Source organism: Cheilinus undulatus, linkage group 4 (assembly GCF_018320785.1).
Source record: "Cheilinus undulatus linkage group 4, ASM1832078v1, whole genome shotgun sequence".
NCBI classification, from domain to species: domain Eukaryota; kingdom Metazoa; phylum Chordata; class Actinopteri; order Labriformes; family Labridae; genus Cheilinus; species Cheilinus undulatus.
Genome location: NC_054868.1, coordinates 5,044,952 through 5,068,338, shown reverse-complemented (window position 1 = coordinate 5,068,338; position 23,387 = coordinate 5,044,952). Strand labels below are relative to the sequence as shown.

At 39.3% G+C, this 23,387-nt stretch overlaps 1 protein-coding gene across 2 annotated transcripts in view; it reads right to left on the bottom strand.

Moving 5' to 3' along the window:
• tenm3 (teneurin transmembrane protein 3) overlaps nt 1–23,387 on the bottom strand; it is a 366,938-nt gene that overhangs the window by 55,938 nt on the left and 287,613 nt on the right. The window contains exons 23-25 of one of the 2 annotated variants that reach the window (XM_041784623.1): nt 15,563–15,634; nt 13,456–13,633; nt 12,724–12,744 (exon numbers count right to left, since the gene is read on the bottom strand). In XM_041784623.1, the coding sequence (XP_041640557.1) occupies nt 12,724–12,744; nt 13,456–13,633; nt 15,563–15,634 (271 nt within the window). The remainder of the gene's footprint in view (nt 1–12,723; nt 12,745–13,455; nt 13,634–15,562; nt 15,635–23,387) is intronic. The other variant, XM_041784625.1, reaches the window with a different exon arrangement.

The window sequence follows — 23,387 nt, the reverse complement described above, 5'->3', positions numbered from 1 at the left end:
TTAGGAGTTTAAAAGGTTAAGACTTGATTTAAAATGAAAATTTGTAAATCTAAAAGGTCACAATCTAAGAAAAAGGTCAAAATTATGAATTTAAAAAGGTCAAAATATGATATAAAAAGTCAAAATCCTAAGTTTCAGTCATTTTCTTTGGATGCAAAATGAAAATATCAAACGGAAACACAAATGAATTCATTTCCCTCATTCCTGACTTTTTATCTAATTATTTCTACACTTTACTTTTTCCGTTTTTTTTAACTTAACAAGGCATAGTTTAATATTTAAGGTGAAATTTACATTCTTATGCTGTAGGAAGCAGCAGGCCAATTCTAATTAAGATATGATAGTGCAGGCTGGGTAAAACTGCACTGCAGGCCGCATTAGGCCTTGAGTTTGACACCCGTGGTTTATGGGATTTGCCAGTCTTTCTGTTTTATTTACATTTTACACAGGGTCCCAGCTTTTTGGAATTAGGGCTCTAAATGTATAAATTTACAGCACATGTAAGCATACGGTAACTATAAAAGACCTATTGCTGGTGTTGCAGCTTGTTTCAGAGCTGCTGGCTTAAACTTTCCGCTGAGATAGTTTAATTTTTTTATTACTAATTAGTCATTTAGACACTAAATTATGTAAAACAGGGCACAGGTTTAAAAAATCCTCTTGTTTACAAAAACTCCCTTTGGTGATTTTATTGAAATGAGTTAAAAGCTCACAATGAAATCATCATCAGCGGAACAGATTTACAGTCTGCTTCCAGCGTTTTTATGTGCGGGAAATGGAGAAGAGCTGATGGTAATGAAGAAGTAATGAACAAAAGGAAGGTTGATGAGGTGAAAGCAGAGCGAGTGGTGTTAATTTACTGCCAGAGGAGCACCTGAAAACGAGACAGTGAGGGAGCCAGGGCGTGTGAGAGTCTATTTCTGGGTTTCAGCTCAGTTCTCTTGACTTCAGTTCAGGTGTGATACATGTTAGTTAGAAAGCCTTTCTGTCTGTCAATCACAACAGAGAGCTGCGTGGGCGCCGTCACTTTCTGTGACACTCTTTTAATGATGTCTGCCATACTGTCATGTAGAAGTCCATCACACACACACACACACACACACACAGGAAGCACCAGGCATGCTCAGCCTCTAGTTAGAAATCTCAGTGGTTGATGATCATTAGGCAATCAAAGGCTAACACTTAGAAAAGATATAAATAGACTGACTTTGGTTGCTTCTCTTTGTTTTTACTGAACTTTTATTAGGACCCTTTAGAAGAGATAAACACATTAAACCCTTCATATCAGCAGTTTTCACAAGAATAGTGTAAAATTGTTCTAGTAATCATTTAAGTTCTGATTCTTCTTGTTTCCTGCAAAAAAAAGTGTGGCAATTTTGACTCTGAAATGTCCTAAAAATCTCAAAGTAGAAGTGTCCCTCCGAAGGTCGTTTCTTGTGCAGAGCTCTAACAGAAGCTCTCTTCATATTCTGGACAGATAAAATGGAGTCGTCTCATTTGTTTTGGGTCATTTTCATCACATTACATCAGTGGTGTGACCTTGTCTCCTTAATATGGGTATACATTTTGCCAAATTATTACAGCAAGGAAATGTTATACAGTCAGAAGAAAGTTTTCAATATTATGAAAATACTTTTGGTGCATAACTATTTCCAAATGCATGAACAGATCCACAAATGCATGCTCATATCAACAAATACAAAGACTGATTTGTAAATGCAAACATACAGTAGCTATTTTTGGCTTAAAAGTAAGAATGCACAGATTGCTTTGGGAGTAATACTATCCAATAAACCCTGATGACAAACATCAGCCATCTTCAAATAATGTGGCAAGAATGGAGATGAAATGTCTATCTGTTGCTCATCAATTCAACACTTGCTCTTAGTTCCTTTAGCGGCTGAATCTAACTAGGTTTTATTTAATGGGCAGAAGATGTCACAGTTTGAACAAATCGTATCTGTTTTCATGGATAGAGAGAGAAAAGTGATTACAAAACATTAGTATTGGAAATTGGCTTAATTCTTACTCCTAACAACAATTTAGGCTCTCTATACATCTGCACAAGTGCTTTCACCTGCATACTAGTGGGACTAACTGAAAACCCTTGTTTTGTATTTGTGGATAGTTTTGCACCAGTAAAATTTTCTTGCAAGATAATAAAGCTGTTCTTCATTATGATGTTTACTGGATGAGTATTGATTTGATTTTCACCTAAACTTGCAGTTCTTTCACGCACCTGTGCAGTGTTCATTTTCTCGACTCAAGCGATGACAGAAAATGTTGACTTCTCATGAGGAAGACTAAGCTAAAAGCAGACCTTTGATTACAAAAAAACAATAAAAAGTACATTTAGTTTTCATCAAGGAGACTAAAACGAGACTCACATATAATTATGTATTTGTTAGACATACAAATCCCATGATATCAGAGAGCACAAGCTGTTAGGTAGAGTCAATCTGCTGCTCCTCTGCCTTTCAGATGAAGAAATAAGGGAGGTTTTGTGTAGAACACCTTTGATTTGTACCATATTTAGGCAGAGAGAATAAATGTTTTGACTTAAAGTTTTTCCTTAAAGAGGGGGTATTATACTTTTCTGATTTTTAAAACAAAAATACAAAGTCACAATGTTGGGTGTCCATACTTCACGTATGCAAATTTTCAAACCGCAAGATAAACATATGTGGCAGTAATCTTGGAATTAGAGTGTAAACTGATTAAAATGGTTTGTTGGGAATCTCTCCGAGATCTTCCCGAGACGAGATTTCGATGGAGCGAACTGATGAGGTCATCAGCGGAACAGACCGCCCCCACAAGGCCTTTTAGCCATTTAGTAACACAGTAATTAAACATTTACCAGACAGATACGTCCTGCTCTATCCTTCGCTGCTGCTGGTTTTCTTCCTCCTCTCTCTCCAAACTATCAGGGTCAGACTCCAGGTCTAACATGTACAGATGTTTATCAAAATTCGCCATATTTTACTCAGTCGGACCGGTTTATTCAAAGTTTACAATTACATAAACATAGCCACATTAGAGGGGGCGGGCACATAACATTGAGTCCTGCCCCCAGCCAGCCTCCGGAAAATCGGCCAATTGGAGGAAAACAGGTCGGGGTGGGGGTGGGGGGGTGGGGGGGGGGGGGTGTTAAAGAGACAGCAGCAAAAACGAAGTGTTTCAGACGGAGGTTAAAATAAGGGTTTTTCAGGACGCCAGTGTGAGAAACATGAGGAGTTTTTTGAGCTGTAAACCATGTGGAGCTACTACGTGGGTATCAGAGAGATGGCGTAAAGCCTTGAAAAAAGGCATAATACCCCCTCTTTAAGTGTCAGAATGTTTTTAGACTTATACTGGACTAAACTATAAAGGGCAGAACAGAAAAGGTAATTTAATCTATAGAATACGGTTGGGGTTAAATTTTAAAAAAGCTTCCTAAATCAACACTGCAACTGTGGCTCAGTAGGCAGAGTCTGTCATCTCTCAACAAGAATGTCAGGGGTTTGAGCCCTAGATTTTTAAGTGACATGTTGACGTAGGCAAGATACCGAACCTTAAATTGGTCGCATCGCTGTGTCAGCGGTGTATTTAAATGTGTTTTGATTTGTTTTATCTCAACACAGCAGTCCATTTACATACGACATACTGGACCACGCTGCCACAGGCAAAGCTAACCTCCTCCACCCCAGCCTCCCCTTTTATAGCATAAAACTTGTTGCAGCCTCATATTTAGATTCATACTATGTGTTGATCGCTTTAAAACAAATTTTTTCTATTCAACATGCATCGTCACAAATGTATCTATCCATATGGTTTTTTTTAGCCATATCCTGCCTCGAAAGTCAAGGCATGCTGCTTGACTAATCCAGGGAGCATCTCTTGAGCAGAGCTTTCTCCACCAAGTAAAACTGTAGAACCATTTTGCAATTAAAGGGTTAAATGTATGATGAGTGTTCCTGGATTAAACCTTATTTTGTGACTTTTTTCTGTTTATATCATGGGCTAATTCATCACAAAGTTAAAAGTTTAAGGTTCTCTACAAAGCATGTGTGGTTTTCATGTAAAATTCTGTGGTTTTCCACCTTTCATCAGTGGTGCTGGAATAGCTCTGTGACCCCCTGACCTCCCAGTGACCTGTTGATTGTACCCCAGGATGAGACGGAATGTTGATGGAGTGATGAGTTACGCTCAGGAGTCTGTGCATTTTGCTGTATTTTGCAGATGACTGCATGCTTTACATGTTTTTCCTCCTGGCCAAACTGCTCCACATAGACTGATGCGTTGTGGCAAGATACACGCCCAGAGATAGACCTGGTGTGTATCTTGAGTAGATTGGAGCTGGGCAGAGTGGTGCCTCTGGGACACACCGGAGAAAGACCAGAGCCTGTGCAGTGGAACTGCAAAAATGGACAAGAAAAGGAGAGTCTGTACGCTTCGTGAGCAGATCACTGCACAGACGGAGTATGTGGAATATGTGCCCAGCTAAAAAAGAAACATAGAATTTGAAAAACTAATAATGTAAAGTTTAACTTCCCAAAGTGGTACGCAGAAGTACATGCCACTGCTGAAACCCACCTGTATTTAGTATTCTCAAGTTGTGCTGATAAAGAGTAGGAAGCAGAAACCTCACAAACTACTCTGAGTGTGAAACAAAAATGCAAATTCACTCCTTTGTATGGAGGAAACACCTAATTAAAAGTCTCAGTTCTATTGGAATAAAGTGTGAAAACCATGTGTCTGATTTCCACCTGTCGGTGAGACTCATTTTGTTAATTAAACACAGTGACATCCTGACGATTCAGCCTCTGTGTTTATACCTCTCATTCTCCAGTTTTAAACATCTAATGAGGTTCACTTAAACAGCCCCATGAGAGCAAAGAAAAGGATGTTTTTGATGCCACAGTCTATTTTAGACATGCCTCACTGTGTTGTGTGAGTGCAGCTTAATGCAGACACTCACACAGAGCCTGAGGATGAACTTGACATGGATGGCACTTGATCATCCAAACATGCCAGGACGCATTAATAGATGTGACTGAACAGGGAGTGGGAGGAAACAAGGGCGGCAGAGAAAGACAAAAGAAAGACAAAAGAAGAGAGAAAGAAGACGACGGAGGAGGCGATGAGTGAATACAAAAAGGGTCCAGAGTGAGGAAAGTAAGTGAAGAATAAGTGAAAGGAAGCGAAGATGAAGAGGAGTAGGACTGTAAACAGAGAGAGGAAAGGTAAAGGATGAGAAGAGGATGATTAAACCATGAAAAGGAGGGAAAATGCTGCGAAGAAGCAAACAAGAGGGAAGTGAGGTAAGGCTACTGAGAGGAAAAAATGGGTGTTAATTAAAAAAGCAGAGTTTTAATTGAAACTACAAGAGTCAAGAAACTGGATCCAATCACTGTTAGTTTGCTGATGGCAGTGAAGGTGCAGGTGTGGTGCTGCCATGTGTGGAGAAAGAGAAGGAAACAACGACGCGGAAGGAAAGAGGAATTAGAAAATAAGAGTAGAGCTGGATCAGTCGGTATGATGGTGGATGCATGCTAAATAAATCTCCACAACTGCAAGAGACACAAAAGCAACCCCACCTTCAGTATAAGCATCACAATACATTGATGGTAAATGACCCTTAAAATAAAGGTGTACGACACTCAGAATGGGTCAATCCAATCAGATTGTCCGGTTGATATAAGCTTCTATTTTTTTGGCTTCTCAAGGGTTGTAGCTGGGTTGGTGTGCAACGGTCTGAACCACCCTTGTATCTAATTGGCCACCCTGAAATCCTAAATCCTGATTGCCTATTAGGCTATAATCAACTGTTTGGGGTTGTTTCATAACAGGACACAAGAAGATGTTAATTAATTACAATGTACGTTTCTTTTTGTCATTGACTTCTCGTTATAGACCTGAGTTTAGAATGTGAATGCATTGTGTTTACTTTTTAAGGGTCACATATTATGCCAAATACACTTTTTCGGGCAGTTCTAGCAAAAAATATGTGCCACTGGCCTGTTGGCCTCCAAGAATCAGAAAAATCCATCCCCTCCCCCGCACTCTTTCTCCACCTTTCAGAAAATGTGTCATGAAACAAGCTGTTCTCAGATTTTCCCCTCATGATGTCATGTGGCGAGATAGCTCCGCCCCAGATTCGGTTGGCCCTCCGAGTTCAACCTTCCTCTCATGATCCTCCTCTCAGCTGGCAGCTAAGAGGAGGATCAGGAGAGCCACATTTATTTCCTGAGAGGGGCAGAATCAGGGGCGGAGTCAGACAGCTCAGTAACATTTAAAGACAGACACAGAAACAGCTCGTTCTGAGCAGGGCTGGAACAGAAGGGTTTTTAGACAGGCAAAAATTCAAATCTGGAGAGTTTTTTTAGCAACAAACTTCACAGGCATGTTTTTGGGACCTCTGAGAACAATATAAACTTGTCTTAAAGGTTAAAATGTGACCTTTAAGTGAAATAATGTGCAGACTAATAACTATGTATGTAAACTTTGACTTTACTCTACATTAGGTGTGGAAAAATATTCTTATTGTCCTTATCTGTCATGGTTTCAAAATCACAGCTCAGGATTTTGAGTGTCACTCCAAAAAATAAATACAAGCCCCAACCCTAAGTGGACAGCTAGCTAATTAAAATTAGGGATTATGGAGTCACCTTGGAGAGGCTTCCCATATATCGTAGGGAGATTTTTAGCTGTACATTGCATGTGTGAAAGAGTCTAGAGGAAATGACAGTGTGTGTAAATCTTTCCTGGAGCGTGGTGGACAGTGCTCCTAAACATTTGTCATCAGGTTGTTCATTGACTTGCAGTGATTTGTGGAGGGTATTGATTTATTTAGAGTCTTTCTGATCGAAGAGGAGCAGGATTATCTTACTCCTGTCACCTCTGAGGATGCTCAAAATGGATTCTGCACTCGATTCAATGATTAGAAGGGGTGTTTTTCTTCTTTTAGAGTCAGCAGAGAGATATTTATGTGAGGTGACTTGGGGTTAATTTGGGCCAACATGATTGATTCTGATCTGTATTTAACAGTCCTCATCAAAACTCTGTTGTTGTTGTTTAAACACAGAATATTTTTTTTTCTAATTTGTCCATAGTTTTTCCCCTATACAGTTGTTGTACTCCTATTACTTTTTTCACTCGGGTGTGAGTATTTTATTCTTTTTTATGCGTTTACAGGTGTGTCATTAAAACCTTCTGAATCCTTGCCGCATGAAAAGCAGATTTTGGAGCATGTGGACATTTACCAGAGCCATTAGGGTCATTTCAGCTGCGCGCAGTTAGAGCCATCTGAATGCATGCACAATTACATGCAACTATGACTCTCACAGCTGGTTTATTGTGCTCTTTGAGTCGCCTACGTCATGGCTGCTGTAAGCAAAAAGTGGAATCGAAGCATCGCCCCTCGTGGCACAACTTTATATCTGCTGCCTCTAAACTGATACTGACAACATTATCACTGGGTAAATGGATAGTCACAAGAAAGGAAAGGGAAAGGTGGGAAGAAAGAGAGAGTAAAGGAAAGAGAAAGGCCATGGCCACAGAGTCACAAAATGCCTTGAAGGTCACGTATTATGCAAAATACACTTTTTCAGGCTTTTCTAACAAAACCATGTGCCCCTGTCCTGTCTAAAATCCCCCCAAGAATGAGAAAAATCCATTCCCTCCCCCCTCTCTTTCTCCACCTTTCAGAAAATGTGTCATGAAACAAGCCGTTCTCAGATTTTCCCCTCATGATGTCTTATGGGGTGTTAGCCCCGCCCCTAGGTTCAGTTGGCCTTCCCAACAGAGGGGTTTGTAGACATGCAAAAATCCAATACTGGAGTGTTTTTTCAGCAACAAACTTCCCAGGCATGTTTTGGGGACCTCTGAGACCAATATAAACTTATCTTAAAGCGGTAACATATGTGACCTTTAAGATAAACACCTTCACCAGTAAGGGACCAGGTTGGTCGACACATACAAACCATTGCTAGCTAAGTAGCCTGGCTAACAACAGTGTGAGAAAATGATGTGTAGTCTTTACAATGAGCACCGTGGAAGGCTAAAATTAATGAGTGCAACAGAGCAATGCTATAACACTGAAGGCAGTGTGTTTACACTAGTCAAAAATAGCATAAGTTAACGATGATGCACTATATTCTGTTGCCTAAAGCTGATAAATGAAACAGAGAGGCTTTATAACCTTACTAGGATCAAGGGAAAAGACTAAACATGCTATCTGCTGGTACGTTTTAGAACTGTGAGTTACTATAATGAGGTATGGTAGTAATGATAAAATAATCAATTTGGTTTAAGATAGAATGATGCTGATGAATTATTACATCATGCAAACTTGCATGATGAAATAATCAGTCAATTGCATTTGCAATTAAATGCAATAATTTTGACAGATATTTTGACTCTCTACAAGTAGAGTGGGTGATTACACTTACAAAATCATTTGCATTTGCATCTAAAAAAATACAACCATCAGGAAAACTTCCAGAAATCATTGCAGAATGTCAACAAATTTGGCAGTTCATCCAGAAAGCTGTATCATGCAAAGGAGAAGCCACGTGTGGACACAAACCAGAACCAGCACCATCTTCTCGGGGCCAAAGCTCATCATAAATGGACTGAGGCAAAATGGAAAACTGTTCTGTGGTCAGAGGAATCAAAATGTGAATATATTTTTGGAAACCATGGACCAAATTTCCTGCAGACTAAAGAGGAGAGGGAGCCTTCAGCTTGTTATCCTGGCTCAGTTCTAAAGTCTGCATCTCTGATTGTATGGGGTTGCACTAGTGCCTATGACATAGGCAACTTACACACCTGGAAAGGAACTATCAATGCTGAAAAGTGGTGCTTTACTGGTCTGCAGTGGCATGCACAGACTTTTTCAAGGGCAGGGGCGAAAAGAAAAAAAAAAAGGGCACATAAAGCGCGTTCTCGCCACCGAAGAGGGTGTGGGGGTCTTCCTCCAGAACATTTTTAATTAAGTAGATGCCATTTCCTGTATTCTAGTGCATTTTAACACCATATTAGCACCAGATAATCCAAACTGGTTCCGTGAGATATAGTTCTGGCTCAATATATATCAAAAAAGGGCCTAACATAAAAGTCATTGCAACATTAATATTTCATAGTGTTTTTTGGTCCTAATGGTCTTCTGAAGTTTAGTGTGTTTTCTTCACCCAAGAGGGCAGTTTAGAGTGTTTTGCCAGTGAGGAGGGTACTTAAACACGCCTTTTTGCCACCTAAGTGGGCAGTTTATCATGTTTTAACCAGCCAAGGGGGCAGTTTAGTGTGTTTTGCCAACCAGGAGGGCACTTTAGCACATGTTTTGGCTCCCAAGAGGGCACTTTTAGCATGTTTTGGCTCCAAAGAGAGCACTTTAGCATGTGTTTTGGCTCCCAAGAGGCACTTTAGAGTGCATTTTGCCACACAAGAGGGCACTTTACCACACATTTTGGCTCCAAAGAGGGTACTTTGGCGTTTTTCAAGAATTGGGCCACGAGGGGGGGGCCACTGCCTGCCCTGTCCCGCCCCCCTCCCCGTGCACACCACTGCTGGTCTGACTGCAGTCCAGACCTTTAAATTAACAGAGAAGACTGATGATCAGCTAGAGTCCTACATCAGACAAGAATGGGAAAACAGTCCTCTCCCAAAATTCCAGGAACTGGTCTCCTCACCTCCCAGGCCTTTACAGACTGTTGTTAAAAAATAGGGGATACTACACACATGGCCCACATGGCCCTGTCCCTACTTTTTTGAGATGTGTTGCTGCCATCGAATTTCCAATGAGCTAGTATTTTTCATGAAATAGTAAAATGTCTCAGTTTCAACATTTCTTCAACATTCATGTTCTATTATTGATAAAAGATGGGTTTATGAGATTTGCAAATCATTGCATTCTATTCTCATTCATATTTTACACAGTGCCCCAACTTTTTTGGAATCAGGGTTGTAGTAAAACCATGATGTTGTAACATTTATTGTTGTCTTTATTAGATAAGCATGCTTTATTACATCTGAAGTGGAGAGACTGGTCTGGGATGGAGTCAATGACTGTCCCAGTCCACACTTAGTTACAGGTTTGGTTGCTTATACCCTCACAATTTAGAATCCCCTTGACTCCATTTTTAAAGGTCAGAGACAGTGAGAGGGTTTGGGGGGGTCTTGAAAACAGTGAAAAAGAACGACCACGGCCAACACCCTGCCCCCTTCCCTATGTGTCTCTCCTTGCTTGGGGGCTGCTGCTATGAAATGATGACTGTGCTCTTCATCCGAGCTGACACCAGAGGAGACGGCTCGATTTCGTGTGAACCCTCGTTGTGATTAGAGCGAGGAAGAAAACGAGAGCAAGCGAGACAAAAGGAAAGCTAAATGAGGGACTTTGATTTGGACAGTAGGGGAAAAAACGTCAGCTTCTTTAGCCTGGTTCTGCCTGCAGAGAGCTTTATGAATGGATGACTAAATGGATAATTCCATGTTTTAATTAAGCAGCTTCATCCTAACAGCTAATTCACTCACTGCTGTGAAGTCTGCCAGTCTGGTTTAAATCTGGTTGTCTGAAGCATTCATTTTCCCTGAATGATGCTTCCTGCAGCTTTATAGCATCACTGGAACACATCATATGTGCTAAATTATTGTACTAACAGCTTGATGGAGCTCAGTCTCTCTGCAGCCTTGTGCTTCGACTGCTGAGGAAGTGACTTCCAAGGAAACAATTTTCTCCAACGCTGGCCACACATGAGATGATTGTAGGCCAAACTATGAGCCCTACAGCTCAACAGTGCATGCCCACTTTTTGGCGGCTCTGGTTTTGGAAGTAAAATTCACCAGTGAAATCCCCATTGACATTTCACAAAAATCCAGATAACAACATTATTAATGTAAGAGCCAAGCTAACCAGCTACCTACTCATGTAAAACAAATATTTTATTCACAATAAAACATACCAAATGTTGAAACTGAGACATTTTACCATTTCAGGACAAGCATTACCTCATTTTGATTGCAATGGCAGCAACACATCTCAAAAAAAGTAGGGACTGGGCCATGTTTAGCATTGTGTAGCACCCCCTCTTCTTTTAACAACAGTCTGTAAATGTCTGGGAATTAAGGAGACCAGTTGCTGGTGTTTTGATGAGGAATGTTGTCCCATTCTTGTCTGATGTAGGATTTTAGCTGTTCAACAGTCCTCGTTCTTTTTTGCTGGATTTCCCTTTTATGTTGTGGAATGTGGTTTAGCTAACTTTGCAATGCAGATGGATTCGCTCATTTCCGTGTTTCTCACTGGTGAATCCGTCCTGCAAAGCTCCTGTCTGAACAGTTTGGGCACGTTTAGAAAGTGACAGGACCAATCAACATTGAGGGGCAGTACTTTAAGGCGCAGCAGAGACATGACGAAAGCAAGCGGCAACAAGAGGCCGGTGCAATTATGGCAGAAGAGATTAGTGTGGATGCTGCTAAAGTGCCAGTTTTATCAGAACTTGACAACATTTCTTTGTTAAAAGAAGAAAAAAGAACAGCAGTGAGTTGTTTTTTTTCCAAAAAGGCTATAGTCACCATGGTTCACGTTGTGCAGTTCTCTATGGAGTTTACACCTCGGTAGCGGCTACATCCCATGTTTTGTTGCTCTGATTGGCCCGTAAAGTTGTGACAGACACAACGTTCATCCAATCACCCCCCCAGCATTTTTTCCACAAGCTCTACCCTTTCCCAAACGCTGTCTATGGAAAGTTTACCAGATGGATGTGTGAAAAAAATTCATCTGGCATGTCAGGGTATGGTTTAGCTTTGTCTTGCTGAAAAATGCAAGGACTTCCCTTAAAGAGACATTGTCTGGATGGGAGCATTTGCAGCCATCTTTAGTCTTCAGGACACAGGGCCCATGGTTTCCAAAAAGAATTTCAAATTTTGATTCTTCTGACCACAGAACAGTTTTCCATTTTGCCTTAGTCCATTTTGAATGAGCTTTAGCAGACGGGCCCCATGTGGCTTCTGCTTTGTATGGTCCAGCTTTAACTGTCATTTGTGGATGGCATGGCCAACTGTACTGACGGACAATGATTTCTGGAAGTGTTCCTGGGCCCATGCAGTGATTTCCGGTATACCTGTTTTTAATGCAGTGCCATCTGAAGGCCTGAAGCGCCAAATATTGACCTTTGGCCTTGTCCCTTACACACAGAAATGTCTCTGGGGTCTCTGAATCTGTTGATGATTTCATGGAGTGTAGCAGGTGGGACATACAAAGTTGTTGCAAATACACATGAAGTACAACACACAGCTGTTTGACAGATTGGTGACCCTCTGCCCATCTTTGCTCCTGAAAGATTCTACCTCTCTAAGATGCTCCTTTTATACCCAGTCATGTTACTGACCTGTTGGCAATTAACCTTATTAGATGCAGCTTATTTTCGTCAGATCAATTCACTTTTCCAGATGTTTGTTGGTCTGTCCCTAACTTTTTGGAATTTGTTGCCGCCATCAAATAGAAAATGAGCTAGTATTTTTTCATGAAATGGTAAAATGTCTCAGTTTCAGTAAATGCAGCAACAACATTTGGTGCAACCTGGTGTCTTGCATAGGGATTTAAACAAAAACTGCGTTATGAAAGCTTCCGAATGAGTAACAGTGATTGTTTTCATGGAGAAGGAAGGATGGATGAAAGGTCCTTATGGAAAAAAGTGTACATTTAAATGAGAGGAAAGACAAAGATTGAAAAGGGTTAGTCAGTCTTACCTATGTCTGAAATCTTTGTTTCTTTAGAGAGCAAGCAAAGGAAAGAAAGGAGAGAATAAAAACAGTTAGTAGACAGATTAGTTGCTAAAATTTCAAAGATCTCCCAAAAAAGAAGAAAAAAACAGCACTAAATGGAGAAGAGTAGGATGCTGTAGTCAAAATGCAGAATTCAAATCGAGTCAGAGGGAGGAATAATTCAGACGACTCTTTGACTTGGAGGAGTTTTTGACAAATGAGCACTCAGGAGTCTGCCAGCAGCTTGTTTCTAAAGTTTGAGCGCTAATCCAAATTTTCCTTTCTAAATTCAGAGAGCTCCTCTATCTTTTAGCACTTTTGGCTTCAGAGGCGGCACTCGAATGTTAATTTTTGTCAAAGTGTTCGGTCTGGCCATGCATCTATTCCATCTCTTTTCTTTATGTTTTCAAGCATGGCTTCGAAGTCCTCCAAGAGTCGAGAGCAGGAAGGAGAGATGCCCAGAAAAACGGAGTCACAGAGAGATGAAATCTGTGAATCCAAACCCAAGAACTCTCCGGTTTATCCTCACAAATGTCTGAGGGTTGAAAACGTGTCTGACTGTCAGTCTGTCGAGGCTCTGCTGTAAAATAGATCCTGAGTTCATAGAGTGAGACCTTTATCTATGTGACATGAGGAGCTGTACTCTCTGGATTAGGATCTAATCCCTGATCCACAGCAGCAGCAGCAGGCACCCCCTCCTCCCCCCTCCTGTCTTACCTCAGCTCCATGACACTGGTAACGTTCCCAGAGGGGAAGATCCTCCGGATGTAGTTGAAGTCTCCGACAAAGATGCTGCCGTCTGCTCCACACGCCAGAGCCAGGGGGGCCAGCAGCTTGTTGCCCTCTGCCTGACCATTACAGGAAGGGCAGGAGATACTGCGACGGCGACCATTTCCTGGAAGGAGAAGAGGAGGTTAAAATCCATTTTTACACACTGCAGCTACTGGTTTCTGCACATTTACAACCAATCACTCACAGACCCTGTTTACATTTTGCATGAATATCTGAGCTGAGTAATCCAATGGTAGCCTTGCACATTTTATGTCTGCACTGTTAGAGCCTATGGTCTCTTAGCTTTAAGTGAAAGGCTAGGTATCCCAGCATGCTATGTGAACTGAAGTCCCCGGCAGTTTGGAATGCAAAAATTCTCAGTACAAAACTGAACCATTCGGTACAGCATCCTCGGTTCAGTGCATGCATGTGAATTGCATTTCTTTCTGTTTAACATTTGACTACCTCCCATGTATTTTATATTTCTTTGAACTGGCTCTGTGTGTGTAGCTGAAGAAACTCATCATCACAAGCGATCACTCAATTCAGGGTCTGAACACCAGCCAAGCGCCGAGATGGGTAGATTTTCTGTTTCTAAATTTCAGAAGACTCCGAGCCACATGGTGGATTAATGTTTGCACCAAAAAAAGCCACATATCAGTAAACTCTGTTGGGTTTGAATCCATTTAGCGCAGCTCTTTTTGCACGCAGGAGAATACAGCTGCAGCCTGGACATGTTTCGCTTCTCATGCCCTACAGGTAAGGTGAGGCCAACACACTTCAGTGTGCAATAAGGGCACAAAGAGCCATAGAGCAGCATCTAGCACAGACTTTCTCCTTTCTCTCTGGCCAATCACCATCATTCAAGGGGAATGAGACGGTAGCTACTGGTGGAGTTAAGTTGTGCTGTAAGCTGTTGGTAACGGCTGCCACCATTGCAGCAATTAGCTTGGATGTAGCTGGCAGAACTGAACCACACTTCTTTATTAAATAAAGGTCAGATAACAGCACTGCAAGCTTTTCGTGACATTAATGGTGTTTTTGAATTAGCCATTTAGCCAGTTTTATTAGAATTAGAACACATTTCTTTATCAAAACAAGAGTTAAGAGCCACACTGACAGGTTTTCATGAGGGAATTTGGCTTTTGATGAGTCTAATCAGAATTTGAAACAAGTTTATTGAGACAAGAAAAGACACAACATGCTAAAATAGTGAAAAATACACAGAAAGTGGTATTTTGTAGTGTTACCTTTTGGACAGATTGAATAAAAAAAAAAAAAGAACTAACTAGATGAAAAATGAAGTTTAATTTCCACATTTTTCACAAACATCTCCCAGAGGTTTGTACAGAAGAGATTCATGCTGATTTATTTATCTATTTATTTAGGTTATTTAAAGTAAGTCTAATCGCATAACTTATCACCACACATCAATTTGTATAAGGCATGGATTATTGGGGTTTAAGATCCTCATCCGCCTTCATGATTGTTAAGATAAACTGGCCCAGATATTTCCTGGTTCAGACCCAACTTGCATCCGATGCCATCAGGCCTGTGCTATTTTAGGACACATGTTTTGGAAATGCCAAAACTAAACAAATTTAGGTCTGATATTTTTAAACCACTCACATATAAATGCAATTACAAAGTTAATACAGACCCAGGCATTGCAATTTTTAGAGATTGCTCCGTGCATCAATCAGCATTTGATTGCACTCTCAACATTATTAGCCTGCAGGCTTATTCTCCTTAGCTGGAAATCCCAGAGCTCTCCATCTTACACTGGGTTTGTGAGGTTATGTTTTTCCTTAAACAAGAAAAGTCAGATGCATGGTTCAGGGCTCAGTGGAGAGATTTTAAAAAAGCTGACCACAGTAACCCTTCTCATATTTCTCAGCCTTTCTGGTACTTTTGTTTACTTTTTTTTTCAGTTACATTCTGTTATCTCTACATCGTTGTACCAAAAACTCAGTGACATGATCCGAACACAACTAGCACAAAATTCAAGGTTCATAACGCTCAGAAAAGACCACAGCTTTTAACTGGTGCTTACCCATGATGCTGCTGATGACTGGAGGCTGCTGGGAGACAAAAATGTTCTCTCCATTGCCCTTGTAGAGAATTCCTGATGGAGGAAGGACAAAACAGACAAACTTGTTATAAGAGCACGAAGACGAAGCAAAAACACAAAAATAATTCCACACTGAAACCATTTAAGAAACTGAAGTGATGTTTTAAAACAAGAGTCTAAAAATAAATTTAAAATAAAGACGTAGTTCAGTGATCATCTGTTAAATGTTTACAGAGACATGAATTCATCCACTCTAGCCAGTTGTACTGTAATACGTGATTAAAAGATGGTGATTTAGTTTAAGTTTTATTCATTTAATTTGACCATAATTCCATCAATCCCTGATGACTACAATAGAAAGGACTTGAAGCCGTTCTCTGTGCATCTGTACTTTGTTTTCATGTTGTTGTTCTCCTTTATTCACCCTTCTCTTTTATCGTGAGTACAGACTTCATGTGTTTGTGCATGCATGCGCAGGTGCAGATTTCACATGTGGAGTATGGCTGTGAGTGTGCACACTAAAGCTGTCTTTATGTCAGAAACAGGAGTCTCGCTGTCTTTGAGCATGAAGTCTCAGAGGTCTATACTGCCTGTGTGATGTAGAATGGTGTTTATGTGTGGTGTTGTTCCATCCTTTGTAATGTGAATTAAAGGTACATCAATGGAAAATGAATGAATATATTTATACATATTCCATAGAAACCGTAGCTGACCATAAACCTGGGTCTGCAGCATTTTTTCATCCGCACATGTTTTTCTGTCTTTCTTTATGTAGCTTGCAGCTTGTTTGATTTTTACACTGTTTTGCTTCTTGCATCATGTTTGAATGTCATTTCATACACTGCAGTCTGTTTTGACTTTTGCATGTTTGTTTTTTCAATCTTACACCTTTCCTAAATATGCTGCATGATTTTCCAACCATATTCTACTTGTCTGATGACTTAGTGTCAGTTTTTAAAACAGTGATGTACGCCTCTAAAGATCATGAGTACAAGATTATCAAAACTAAATTCTGACTGTGCATCACGCTGTGCTTGTTTTGTCGATAAGTTTCTGTCATGAGTAGAATGTACCGTACTTTGGTTCACAGTATGCATGAGCGTCTACCCCTCCAACTAAGGCAGGCCAAAGACCGAGTCCACTTTTAAGATGTTTAATTTATTTATTTAACACCTGAGAGGTGAAGAATTTTACAAACTTTGTTTAAAGTAATTATATGTAGTTGAAAAAAAACCTGAGTTTTTGGATTGTACCATCATTCTGCGTGGTTTCCTCTTTTTATGTTAAAGGTATCAAACCCCAATTCTGCCACCAAAAAAAATTAAAAATATGAAACTAGGTAATTAATACAAAACAATCTTTAGTCAAAAATATGGTTGAAAAGTCAAAGGTATGACATAAGTCATGTAGAGGTAGAAAGTTGAAGATATGAGATGGACAGTCAAAATCATGGCATTTGTTTTTTTAATCTGGACATTGAATCTGTAATAAATTTTCACTTAAATTTAATTGAATAATTAGAAAATAAAAAGGTTGAAATAAAGATAGAGGGAGGTAATAATGAGATAAAAAAAAACAAAATTATGAGATAAAAAAAATCAAATAAATTTTTTGATAAAAAAAAACAAAATTAAGAGAGTGAAAATTAAAATTTTGTTTAAAAAAAATTTAAATCCAAAGTCAAAATGATCAGATCAAAAAATGAAATTCTGAAAAAAGTCAAGCTTATTAAAAAGTAACACTTTTGATAAAAAGCCAAAATTTTGATTAAAAAAATAACAATTTTGATTTGAAAAAAATAAAAATGATCAGAATAAAATCCAAATTTTGATGAAGAGAAGAAATTATGGGATTAAAAATCAAAAGACTGGTTTAAAAAATCAAAATAACTAAAATTAAAAATTTAAATGTTGAGAAAAGTCAAAAGTATGAAATTGAAAATTAAAATATTGATAAGAATTCAAAACTATCCCATAGAAAATTACCATTTTCATAAAAGTAGATATTGTAATATTAAAAAAATGATCTAAAGCAAAAACTATGGGATTAAAAATAAAAAGTTGTGTTAAAAATCCAAATAATTAAAATGAAAATTCAAAATGTTAAAAAATAATAACATTCAAATTCTGATAAAAATTCAAAATCATCAAAATAAAACATTTTACAAAATTTTAATTTTGAAAAATTGAAATTAAAAGTAAAAATTATGATATCAAAAATCAATACTTCCATTTCCTTCTTTAACCACCTTAAAGACTACAATCTCTGAGCTAGGCATGAATCATTCTGGTGACATCTGAACCAACAGTTTCACTTAAAATGTGAGCTTTAAACCACAGAGGTCTCCTGGTATCGTAATGAAAACAATATGTAAAATTAACTAGGTTAACAAGTGTGTCCCTAAGGGTGCAAAGCTGTATAGTTCCTCCTCTGCTCTGGGCTTAAAGGTTTTAATGCACAGAATCAATCAATAAAAGCCTCGGGCCAATTCAACTTACATTTCCATTTTATTCTAAAGGTAACAACCCTCTAAAGGATTTTCTGGAGGGCTTTCCCATTTGGAATCGTGGGTCATTGATTGAGAGTGTAAAGAGCAGATTATATATTAGAGTCAGCACGTTGTGAGATTTGATAGGTTAAAATAACTCTGCTGTTGATTTACTCCCAAAGACTCTTTTATTTAATTAGTGAGATGGCCTTTGCATTTCATGACTCGGGCTGCATTAAATCATCACAGTCGGCGAGAGTCGGTTCAATGTGTGAGGAAATGTTTGCTCCAAGCTGTCACGGCTCAATAGCTACAAAAATCCACCTGGAAGTTGACTTCATGTATAACATATTCTATTTCTTGTAAATATGGAAACAGAGCATGGCTTGTGTAGTTTCAATAAAATCTCATTATGGTTTCAGTATTTACACATTTAGACTGCTCAGACTGGCACCAATGAATGCCTAGATTCAGATGTGGCTAGTTAACTTCTTAATGATCAGCTGTACCTAATAAAGTGATCATGAGTTCATGTGTAAGGCTCTACTGTAAGGCTCCTTTGTTTTGAACTGATTGACACTAAAATAAGCGTCCAGTCTAGGGTATGACAACGCACTTAAATCACTTGTCGAGACGAGATTTGGGTTAATGAGAAAAGACGGGATTTCACTCTTTTTTAAACTCTGATAAAAACACATGACTGGAGAATCTGTATTCCATTTAACCATTAAGTCAAAATGCAAAGCAATACAGGTCCATTTCTAAATGATTTAAACAACATTCCTCTAGTACTGAATGTCCCTGCTCACTCATGGTGTCTGTCCTCTCTAGCCATTACTAAACTATTAGTTTTAACAGCACTTCATATCAAATATCCATGCATTTTACTATCTCAAAAAAACAATTTACTACACTTGGAGTCATAGCCATAAATAACAGATAATAGCAGCTGTGCTCCATTTCTCCACAAGCTGGCACACCAGTGATTTAAGAGTGTCAGGGACATCTACCAGTAATTTCCAATTAAATCTGGCTTTGTCACACGACCTACTGCCCTGCATCTATTCAGTCTATTGATCTTGTGAGATAATTTTCCTATCAACTTTAATGTGACTTTGCAATCTCACAAGATCTTGTCACATCCCACTAAAAATGTCCCAAAAGAGTAAATGCTAACAATGCCTCACGCTACAACAGCAATGCACAGGTGCAGGTCAAATGGAGAAAAAGTAAATCGGTGCTTTAAAGTGTGGGTTGTAGTCTCCTGGATTATTTTCCCATCCATCTGGTAATATGCCAGACATCCAGAGCATGACAAGGGTTGTGCCAATTCTCCCTCCCACCTGATGGTGCCCTCAGGTACTCGCCACATCGACACCTTACTTTGGTCCCAAACATGCCTAAAACTTCCACACAGTACTATACACCTGAGCTTAAAGCTACACCAGCAGCAGCCATTGCTATTGGCCTCCAGTGGAGCTAAACCCCGCCCACAGCTACTGCCTCAAATGATGCAGATTGGCCAGGTCTGTTCACAGACAGTCATTTCAGATTGGAACTTTGCAAGATAGATTTGCATGATGACAGACAAGGAATCTGGCGAATCCAAGAAGAAAAAGACATTCCTTAAAGCAGTGGTTCTCAACCTTTTCAGCCTGCAACCCCCAAAATAAAGATGTAAGAGACAGGGGACCCCAGCCAAACTGGGGTCCCATGGAGGTCAGCAAAATCATGGTCCATTTTGAAATTAAGCTGTGAAAAACATATTATATATTTGACCTGAATAATAACCACTCTTATCAATATCTTTATTTATTCATCTGTGTTATAAACAGCCTTCTTAAATGAAAATAACTTCTGTTAAAAACATAATTAAAATAGGTTAGAAATGGCTAACATTGGTTGATAATGGCAAATAATGGTGGAAAAGGTGGTGAAATTGGATTTTTAAAGAACATAAAGGGGTTAAAGGGGCAAAAAATAACCAAAATTGGGTTAAAGTGGCAAAAACAGGCACAAACAGCGATAAAGGGGGATTAAAAATGACTGATATGGCTTTAAAGTGTAATAAATTGGTGAAAATATGGTAGATTGGGATTAAAAGTTGATATAATCTGGCAAAAATTGGTCAACTGCGGTTAAAATGGACAAAAGGGGTGTAAAAAGTGGTTAGTAGTGGCAATAATGGGTCAACAATAGGCAGAAAGGGGCAAGAATTGGATTAGAAGTGGCAAAAATAGGCAGGAAAAAGTGGTGGAAAGGGTTTAAGATTGACATTAATGGGTTTTAAGTGGCAAAATGTGCTAAAACTGGCAAAATCTGTTGTTAAAAAGTGACAAAAGGGGTAAACATTTGGTAAAATTGGTGTAAAAAGTCAACAGTCTAATTAAAAAAAATATTGTTCGTTTTTTAAGGCATCTGGTGACCCTCTCTCAGTGTCTTGCGGCCCCCAAGGGGGTCTTGACCCCAAGGCTGAGAATCTTCAGCCTTAAAGAAAAAAGCTACAGGGCACAGGTGGCCTGGGGGTTTGAGGCTCGCCTCACGTTCGTGGCCGGCCCATCGCACTTTTCTATTCGTCACTCCCCAGCTCTCTCATCCCTTTTTCTAATTCTGTCCACTGTCCTCCTCTGTCAGTAATGGCATAAAAAGCCCAAAAATACATATTTAATAAAAAGAAAAAAGATCGCTACAAGAAGTAAACAAAATGTAGTTTTCAAATCAAAAAGTAAGCCATTTCAACAAAACTTCTAGAGATTTACAACTTGAACAGAATAATATTTTCCCACTATTCTATCCCTTCAGTAGGACTACATAAGACTAGAGTAGTAGAGAAGATTGTATTGCTGGAAAGTCTGTGTGTACAGTTTTCATGTCTTTTATTGGGGTGTTTTCTTCTCTCTGATCTTTACAGTGTAATATAATTTCTGTACGATGCTGAAGTTACATGAATAAATTATGAGCCTGTGCACTTCTACTTACCTTTAATATGTACAACCCCTACTACTATATTTAGCAGCGCTTAATTACAATCTAATAATGATGCAAATAATCCTGTGTTAATGGGAATACTTTGCTTAGAGGAGTTTCTTTGATCTGACGTGCGAGATAATGTTAAAGCGGATGAAGAGAGTAACACACAAAGACATATGCTTCTCTGATGATGCGTACATATGCATTCACACTGGACGGACTAAACATGGGTTAAAAAAGCAGCAGAAAGAGAAGGTATGAAGGACGGTATGTTTCTGCAGAGAGATGTAAAGAAAAGGATGACAGGTGAGACGAGGGGGAGGAGGTGTGCTTCGGCGTCATGTGAGGAGGGTTAATGTGAGTGATGAGAGGACGAAGAGAGGAAAAGAGAGAGGGATGCACTCGTTCTTCAAAGTGAGACATCAAAGGGGAACCTCCTGCAGAGAGAGAGAGAGCTGAATTATTCAGACTCTGCTGCCATCTTGGAAACCAGCCCATCTATCTATCTATACATCTATAGTATGTTCATCACATATGCCTCAACCCCTTGGATGCCTCGTTTGCAACAACTTGAAGATTAATGTTCCCTAATTGTTGAGTTAAAGCAATAAGTGTTTGTTGATGAACTGAAGCACTGAAGTCAGTATTTTGCATTAAACATCGAAACCATCTGTGAGGTTTATCCACTGAAAAACTCTTTTTAGACTTGTAAAGCAAAGATTCAAGCTTAAAGTAGCTTCAAAAGTCACCCAAACACAAAGTTTATGCTGTAAAACCAGCCGGGTGTCAATCCATATCTCTCTGATGTGTGATTTCATACATATTATTCCAAGTGTTTACTCCTTGATGCATTTTTTTCTACTTCTTTTTACAAGTGATACAAGACAGGCAGAGCTGACAGTTAAAGATCAGAAAAATCTTTCCAAAAATGCACATTTTTAAGTGCAAATGGAATCAATTTCCCACCATAAATATGGGAGAGTGAGCTGCAAATGTGCTACCGTCAAAAAGCTTTTTTACCCAATTTACCTTTCAAAGTTTGCGTAAAAAAAATCCACTTAAATAGCACTATGCACATTTCCTTCAGGCTTTTTCGTTGAAACACAATTCTCAAGAACATTTTTTAACAATTTCAAGCTGTAATTGTAAAGCAAAAACCCCAACAATAGCAGGATTTTTTAAATGCATTATTTTTATTTTTAATTGTGATTACTGATGATTTATCATCCCTTTCTACACACTTTAGTTAAGCCACGTCAGCATCTCTCTGCAGCCACAGTGATGTCAAATAAGTCCATCACTGTTCCTAAATGTCTCATTCCAGTTTGCGTTTACCTGTTTTACCATTACCATTCCCTGATTTCCTATTCAATCCATAACAAGTTCCTTTTTCCCTGGGAATGCTGAACGGATATAAAAGCAGCTGTGTCTCCAGACAGGATGTCAGTTAACCTTAGTCAAATACAGTAGAACATTTCAACGGACAAAAAACAGTATTAAAGGTCACATATTTAACCCCTTTATGACACGTTTATATTGGTCTCAGAGGTCCCCAAAACATGCCTGTGAAGTTTGTTGCTGAAAAAACATTCCACTATTGAATTTTTGCATGTCTAAAAACCCCTCTGTTTCATCCCAGCTCAGCTGTTTCTGTGTCTGTGGCTTTAAATGTTGACAAGCTTTCTGACTCTGCCCCTGACTCCGCCCCTCACAGGAAATGGATGTGGCTTCATGGATGTGGCTCTCCTGGAGGAGAGGAGGGCAGAACTGTCTTCTAGGCAGAGAGGGCCAACCAGACCACATGACATCATGAGGGAAAAATCTGAGAATGGCTTGTTTCGGCACACATTTTCTGAAAGGTGGAGAAGGGAAGGGGGGGTTGCATAATATGTGACCTTAAAATGCAATTAATGGAGTTTAGAATAAAAAGGATGTGATTAATTGTGATTGATTACAGAAATCTTTGGACAGCCCTGATAATTATATTGTGTATATACGTAGTATATTGTGTGGCAACAGTTTGCAGAAGGCCCTTTTCTATTCCAGCATGGCTGTGCCCCAGATCATAAAGAAGGACAATAAAGACATGGCTTGATGAGTTTGGTGTGGAAGAACTTGACTGGCCCGCACAGATTTCTGACCTTGATCCTATCAAGCACCTTTGGGATGAACTGCAACCTGCAGCCTTCTTGTCCAACATCAGTGCCTGACCTCATAGATGTGCAAAATGAATGGGCACTCAGTCCCACAGCTAACACCGAAAATCTTGTGGAAGCCTTCCAAGAAGAGTGGAGGCTGTTCTAGCTGCAAAAAGGGACAACTCCATACCAAAGTGCATGGATTTGAATA